At 36.6% G+C, this 8,617-nt stretch overlaps 1 protein-coding gene across 1 annotated transcript; it reads left to right on the forward strand.

Annotated features, from left to right (window-relative positions):
* Positions 1–7,455: 7,455 nt before the first annotated feature.
* LOC119085925 lies at positions 7,456–8,617 on the forward strand. The gene is made up of 5 exons (XM_037196476.1): positions 7,456–7,649; positions 7,714–7,824; positions 7,891–7,953; positions 8,048–8,333; positions 8,497–8,617. Exons 1-4 carry the CDS (start codon positions 7,580–7,582, stop codon positions 8,263–8,265), a joined length of 462 nt encoding a protein of 153 aa, XP_037052371.1. The 5' UTR covers positions 7,456–7,579; the 3' UTR covers positions 8,266–8,333; positions 8,497–8,617.

Below are 8,617 nucleotides of genomic sequence, written 5' to 3' on the forward strand. Positions count from 1 at the left end.
TTGGATGTGATATTTGTGTTCCTCACAGATGTTTGTGTGGTGACTTTGTAGATTCCACCGGAACTCATGGGCTTTCATGTATTAAAAGTGTTGGCCGCCTGTATCGTCATCGGCATTTGAATGACATTCTTAAGAGGGCATGTAACTCGGCAGAAATTCCAGCTAAATTGGAACCGGAAGGTTTGTGTAGAAATGACGGAAAGCGCCGGGACGGAATGACGCTAGTCCCGTGGTCGCATGGACAGATTTTGGTGTGGGATGCCACTTGTTGGGACACATTGGCTCCTTCATACGTTAAAAGTTCCGCTGCGGCGGCTGGGTCCGTCGCAAAGATGGCTGCAACGCGGAAAAGGTCAACTTATTCCGACATCATCGAACAGAATTATTTATTTGTTCCTTTCGCGTGCGAAACGATTGGTCCCTGGTGTGATGAGGCGATTGACCTGGGTTCATTGATCAGACAGACTTCCGGTGAACCGAGGTCTAAAACGTTTTAAATGCAAAAGATCAGCATTACTATCCAGAGCTCAAATGCAGCTTGTATCATGGGCTCATTGCCAGATTCGGAGAAACTTAACGAAGTGTATTTCTTGTTGTAATTTGTTCTTTAATTTCCAAACATGTGTATGAATGAATTTTTTTAATAAAAAAAAACTTCACAGATAATTCCTCTGGCACTTACTACAAGTCCGACTTCAAAAAATTTCTTTTAATAAATTTTCATTTTCGTCCAAATGAAAGTCACAGCCCGGAAACATTTTGCAGCGGGCGTTTTAGATTGTTAGCGAAGACAAACAACTTTCTTCATTTCAATCCTCTGAAATTTAGAGCTAAAAGTTGAAAACGTTTGGGATCTTCGAGCGCCGCGCGTTCCGCTCTAATACATTTTTTTTCTCAGGGGGCGTAAATAAAATGAAATTTGGTCATAAGAAACATAAAAACGATGGTTGACCGAAGCAGTACCTCAGATATTGTATGGGATTCTGCAATTTGAAAACCATTGTTTAGCTCTTTGACGTTTGATTCCAAGTCAACGGCCAAATTTAGTTACCATAATATTAGTAAGAGCTTATTTTATATAACCCATGAGAATTGCTTAACATTTCCATTAAAAAAAACTTGTGAGAGAATGTCACTACTCCGGCTGCGTTACTTAAATATAAGAAATGACTTAGAATTTGAATAGACAATAATATCACCAACCACTCAACTTTCGAATTATATTGTTTGATTTAGGATTGGAACGTCAACCAGTCTGAACTTTAAGATGAATAATAAAAATTGTGAAGAAAAAAATTTGCTAAATTGCACGTCTCGTAAAAAGTGCTTTCAACTTTCTAGACGAAACTAAATCAAACGCTACAACACAATCCCATAATCTGGTACAATGAATTTTTCTATAAAAATCGGCAAGTGCAAAGTTTTGTATTTATGTTAACAATGAAGTACCTACACCACTACTTGTTTCTTATGCCATTTTAACACCTGCACTGAAGTACTTGTAAAAGACTTGAACCATAGAGAAGAAAAAAACATCCAGTTCATGAAACGGTTAGGTACTGCCATTTAATCGAATTTAATTCTTTTTCTTAAAGTGGAAATGATGACAACCATTTTCCCTCATCATTTCATCCACAGTGATGACTCGATGGCGAATGGGTTGCCGAACTTATCATGCCTAATGCGTATACTGAAATTGATTTATTTATATGGGTTGCGGTTACTCATGGATGGATGTTTTGTAATAGTTGTTATCAGCAACGAAACACTTACTACAATCCCGACATAAAGGTATACCCACAACAGCAACTTTTCCGCTTATTCGCTTTATATACCACACATAACCGAATAAACACCCCATCCAGCATATGGATCTTAAGATGGTAACTTATGACAAGAATATTAAGAGTTTAAGCTTTTCGTGAAGGTTTCTCGATCTTTGTTACATATACATGACAAAAATATATTAAAAAAATAATTGTTGTTGGCGTACACTCTTCATTCAATCGGGGTGGTGTGGGTTTGTAAGTGGATGGTACGCGGTGGTTTGGGTTCATGAATGAGTTGGCGTTTTTGAAATTCTCATTGTAATTAAAAGCCCAATTATTTTCAAATTGTTCAAATTGTTTTCAAAACTATAAATTAAAATATAAACGAACTGAATTTAATCGAATCGGATGGAATTTAAATTACATCGGTTACACGGTGCACCTGCTTCAGTTAAAAAGTGTTCATTTTACAATAGGATAGTGAAAAATTAATCAGTGCGCTGACGAACTGTTTGAAAACAAATGCGGATTTCCAGCCTTGTGAGGGCCTATTAAATGAATATCCCAATCGGTTACTTAACATAATTCCATGACCACGTCTTTGCAGAAAAAAAATATTATCGAACGAGATCGACGATTTTCCAAAGCGCATTCAAATGCACTTGAATGCACTTTAAATTGAACTCGAATTGAACTGCAAATTCTGATTCTTCGTCTTAAAATTGCTGTATTCGGAGTTTACTTTGCTATACATACCGTATATACTACATCATTGCACTAAAACATTATTCCTTTCCCAAATCATCTCTATCCATCTATCACATTCAACGCGGCTAGTCCGTTGAGACTATATCCCATATTGAAATATTTTTTTCCCTATTATTTACAAAAATGTATCCAACCTCGCAAAGAACACATAAGATGTGCAAGAAGCCATAAATGGCTGATGGGAAGTTTTATAGACCCACACGAATGGAATGCATGTAATATATTTCTAATATGCACAACATACCGCTTTTCGGTGATTAAATATTGATTGATGGGAAGAAGTTACTCTACTTTATGATCACGTATTGGTAAAGGCAGATGCAGCAAAATATGCGAACGACAAATTCATTGCCTTGCACCGACATAAATCCTCCCTTTGGGTCTTACTTCAGGACTGAAAACCATACTTTCATACACGGCAAGCATATCACCAATATTCAATCTATTACTTCCTTTGATCAATTCGCTTATCCTCTGCTAAAGGTGGTATTGACCATAATAACTTTTAATAGCTTACCTTTGCAGATGGAATACAAAAGTTAAGTGAATCTAGTCTGTATTTTTTCGAATCTATAACTTCAACGTTATTAAGTTACCGAAAGTAGATAGAGAGTGATAAAAACCAGCCACACTGCCTCCACGGTCATTTGGGCGATGCCTGAAGGGCTTTCTTTTTTGTATGGAACAAGGGCAATGAAGGGCTTTTTTCAAACTTTCCCCATAAAACACCCGAAGAGCTTTTTCGAGCCAATCCGGCCCTGATAAAAACTAAGCTTTTTGACTCAAAAACACGTAAAATTTATCAGGCTTAAATGAAGGATCGGTTGACAAGTGATACTGTAGTACTTATCACAACACAAACGTTGAAACGAATCTGTGTATACATCGCGAAAGGTAAATAAATGTTGAAGGACGGGTGTAAACAAGAACTATTCTTATTTTCTTATATCGTATCACAAGTAAATATATAAATAAAAATGGGATATCCTTCGACGAGATATTCATTAAAACTTGTATATAGAATGAAGTGTACCATCGATGGGCTCTGTTCGGGAAAATCATTTCGTGTGTAAGAAGTGAAGATGGATTTTGAAAAGAGAATCCCCTAGACATAGCAAAGTATAAAATGAAAACAAAATATTGAAAATTTGGGTTGGTGCTCACGTACCCGTACGATCAATTTAAGTCTGTTACGTCGTTTAGGAACGGCTAGTGTATGTATAATAGTAAAATACTTATTTGAATATAAGATATAGCTGACTGGAGCCGCTCAGTGCTTTTTGTCGTCGGAATCTATGGCAGATGACTGGACGTTTCTGAAACTCTTCACTCTTCAAGCATATATCCACACAAACTGAGGTGATCTGAAACTTGTTGCTGTTGAAAGTAAATTTCGAGATCCAATTCCTAGGAGGCCTAAGACTGATAAAATCTGTGACACTTTGTGCGAACGTAACGGACCCATTTCAAAAGAAGATAATAAAAAATTTCATAGCAACATCTTAAGAACGTTCGTCTAATAAATATTCATACCATGTAACCACGTCTAATGTAATATCTAAACATGCAATAATAGGAAATCGAACTTCTTATGAAAACGAACGAGCGAAGAAAAACCCTCGACTTTTTCGGTTCAGTTTCAAAATAACGAATCGAATATCTTTGTGAAGAGAATTCTATTCGGTGTGTTGTTCTCCGTTTTTATTAAATGATTTCCATTTACTTTGTGGCTTGAATTTATTACGAACTATTAGATTAACGGATGTATATGTACAGCGGAAAATCGATCGAATAATCGAATATAATAAGTCAAGTTTATCTTACTTTAGGAAAATTACACACCGATAAATCGTTAACGTTGTTGTGTAATGTTATGAAATCGGTGCAAGTACGTAATGTGTTGTACAAATATTTTCTATATAATCTTTGATACCATGGACTGGACATGGTACAGAGTGAATCCTCACCTCAATTAGAATTATTGGAACATAAATTAACCAGAGATTCGTTGAGTATTTACGCGCGAATTTTGTGGTCATATGTACAATCGACGCACTGCAAGCATGAGTATGACCACGACAGAGTAAAGTTAACCAGGCAGGAGCGCTGATTTGACAAGGGACCTGAATAATCTAGAAGCCCAATATTTTTTGCGAACAAAATTTTTCAATTTATGTCAGTGTTCATTTGAGTTCATTTTCATACAATGCATTAGGTCCCTTATTTGACGTTTCGAAAATGAACCGCTCCTGCCTGGTTTATTTTACTCTGCCGTGGTATGACACACTGTCCAGTTCCATTCATGCTTGAAGTGCGTTGATACAATGTACGGGTATCAAGTATTTCGAGATGATTTAATATAAAGTTCATATTTCCTTGGAATCTCACTATTTCTTCAATTAAGATTATTTGAACAGGCATGAGGCTCGCGGTTTTATTTCGTTTGTAACCGTGGTCGACAGAGGAAACATTTTTGAACAATTTCTTAGAAAACTAAACGGTCAAACTAATGCAGAGTCCAACTACGTAACTCTACAATCTATACCAATCAACCGACACCTCACGTCGTTACACAAGGTCACTAATATGAACCCATACTCAGTCTGAATTCCATCCAGTATCCTATACTGCATTTCTGTATGGAACTATACTATAGGACAGAACAATCAACAAACAATTACATTTCTACTACGAACATTGTGACTTAATAGTTGAAAATTAACCAGTGAAAGTATTTTTTCATTTCATTTATTCTTTTCTTGTCTCAGACGACCAGCCTTGAACTGATAAAACCTGTCGACCTTAAAGCAACTTGTTTGTAAAATTGTCAAAGGAACGAAAAAGCAACACAAAATGTTTTACATTTTACATTTTGAATGTACTTTTCTCGCATTAAAGACAGACTTTCTGTACATTTTCCGAATTTGATTATTCGAGTTCTTTGGTGTCTCTTGTAACACGATGTTTGATTTTCTATTCACTCCGTTCAAGTCTGTGTGTGAATGTAAGAAATTGAATGAATATTTAAATGAATTCTTCTTCTACCATCTGCAATTCCAAATGTTTTATCAATTAATTTCGATTTTATTTAAAGGCGGCAATTAATTCACTAAAGTGAACGTAGACCACAAACCAACGTATTTTGCATATTATTTATATTTACATTCTCTGAAGTTTCCATTTTATGATTAGGATTTCGCATTCATGAACTTTACTTCGTTTCAAATACATTCTGCTACAGTAACTTTCAATGACGCAACAAAACACATTAGCAATTGATGTTGATGTGTATACGGAAAAGTTTTAGTATTCATTCTCGACTTACTTATCTTCCGATCAAACAACAATAATTCAATTCCAACTAAAATGCTTACAACAGACAATGCAAGAGGAAAGCAAAGTTTTTCATCACGTTTTCGATTTCTCATCTTCATTTCATTTTAATTTCAGTTTTTTTTAGGTTCTATTGTTTCAAAATGTGCCAGAGATTTAGATACTGTTTCAGGACCGGTAGGTTTATGTGACTATGCTACCGATTGCTGATTAGCCTTTTGTCCATGTTAGCTATTATATGCTTGTCAACGATTTCCAAAGTAATGTAAATGGCAAATTAACAGAGACAATCATTTTCGAAAATCGCTCATGGAGGAATTCATCCGTAAAGATTATCATGTTCTCTGATCTGACAGCGTTTCTATAAAATTTACAATTCTCTTGTCGAGGTCACTACAAGTGGTCAGATGTTCGGTCTCTTTAGAAATACTTATCTAAGTGTGTTTGGGACTAAGCCTACCTTGCCCGTTTCTCTTCTATAGACTCATTGTCGGTGTGTTTGGGACTAAACCTACCTTGCCCGTTTCTCTTCTATATACTCATTGTCGGTGTGTTTGGGACTAAACCTACCTTGCCCGTTTCTCTTCTATATACTCATTGAAGAGTATAACCTGAAGTGAATCATAACTCGCTGATCCATGAAGCAATCGTCTCCTCCTCGTCTTTTCTACCTCTGTCTCGGTGTGTTTGGGACTAAACCTACCTTGCCCGTTTCTCTTCTATATACTCATTGAAGAGTATAACCTCGGTGTGTCTCGGTGTGTTTGGGACTAAACCTACCTTGCCCGTTTCTCTTCTATATACTCATTGAAGAGTGTAACCTCGGTGTGTTTGGGAAAGGTAGGTTTAGTCCCAAACACACCGAGTTATGATTCACTTCAGGTTATACTCTTCAATGAGTATATAGAAGAGAAACGGGCAAGGTAGGTTTAGTCCCAAACACACCGAGATTATATAGAAGAGAAACGGGCAAGGTAGGTTTAGTCCCAAACACACCGAGATTCAAATCTCCTTCTGCTCTGGATTGACGTATTTGTAGTACAAATTTTGTACCAGATTTATACAAAATAATCTTCTTACTTTCCTGATCTTACATTGACTGGAAGTCATTGCGAATTTTCTGGTCTCGTAATAGGAAAGAATAAGAAGTCGTACGATCCGACTCTCTAATCTCTAAATTTTCTGGTAATGCGAAATACAAATTATTATCAATCAATCAGACAGAGGCGGTCACAATGTACCCAGATAACATGCGTTCAAAATATCATAATATAACAACAACTGACACCAAAGGATCAAATAAATCATGAGGAGATTGAATGCATGAAGATTACTTAGATATTGATGTAAATTCAAGCTGAACAATTCAGTGTACAGATATACCGATGTGTGATTTGTTTAGAGTGGTTGGTCTTATTTGGCAGAAACTTTTTTTTTCTACTAAAAAATCAGATTATCAAATGAGATACGCCCATTATGCACTTATCATCTTCAAGTAGGTCTGTCAAAATAACTCAGTTATCTAAAACAGAATTCGGTTCAAGTGGAATATCGCACAACTGGTGCTATAAAGCGACTGACTGGCACGCTGAAAAAGTCAGTAGATTCGGACAGCTTTTGCACACCTTACTACTTGCCGATCTTTTCTACACGAAAAGTTTTGCACACGTCGCCTTCCGTCCAATACAAGAGAGAATAAACTTATTGAAATGTTCAGTTACTTACTGGTCGTTGTATTGCTGCCAGCAGTTGTCTTTGGCCATCATCACATCGTTCCTTGTAATTTAAAACTTAATTTGAATTGAGTTTTGTTTGTTTGAACAAATTTTCTGGTTGAATACAGGTCCAGGTGGACTACCAGCACCGACAGGAGTTCGAATCCCATTATGCGCTAGTTTTCCTTGCCACATAAACCGGGACGACGTAATTGGTTATGAAGTCGATTTCGCTGCAAGTAAGAAAATCACATTCGGTTATTTGAGAAAGAAATTCAGAAAAAAATCTTATGTTTTCGCTCCAGCTCATTCAACTGATACGTTGACACTGTCCATAACTGCAACTATTCTTGGTCAGGAACGTCCAGGTAAAGTGCAACCAAATTTATTATTTCAAGCTTACATTTAGAGAAATCTGAGCCGCCCTAATATTTTCCTATTTTTCATTGATACATTCTGCAGTTACTCTACCACCTGGAGCGTCAAATGCTTGCAACAGTTTGGTCAGGGGCTCCTGTCCAGTCACAGTTGGCGAGTCACTGACTCAAGGTACCACAATTCCCGTGTTTAGCGAATATCATGGAGGAATTCCTGCACAGTTACGCTTCCAAATAAGCGATACTATGCATGGACATGAACACGTTTGTGTTTGCACCCTGGTGAATGTTGTTATTCACTAAATGGATAAAAGATGTGGATGAAATTTATATCATCGCTATTGGACAAAAGTAAAATATAAAATTCTTAGATGCTGTTGGCAGGCCATTTCACCTGCAGAAAAATGCTATTGGCAGGCGCCTACCAATAGCCTGTGTAAAAGAGAAAATGCTATTGGCAGGCGCCTGCCAATAGCATCTTTAGTAATAATTTGGCTATTAGCAGGCGCCTGCGAATAGTCACTACGTATTCAATTTAAGTTTAAATTGTAATTTAATTGGGTAATAGATTTATTTAGTTGGGTTAGTTATACAATACAAGCACACATGCACAAAGGCAAAATCGTATTTCAATAAAGTATGGAATTTCGATCAA

Source organism: Bradysia coprophila, chromosome IV (genome assembly GCF_014529535.1).
Source record: "Bradysia coprophila strain Holo2 chromosome IV, BU_Bcop_v1, whole genome shotgun sequence".
Lineage (NCBI taxonomy): Eukaryota > Metazoa > Arthropoda > Insecta > Diptera > Sciaridae > Bradysia > Bradysia coprophila.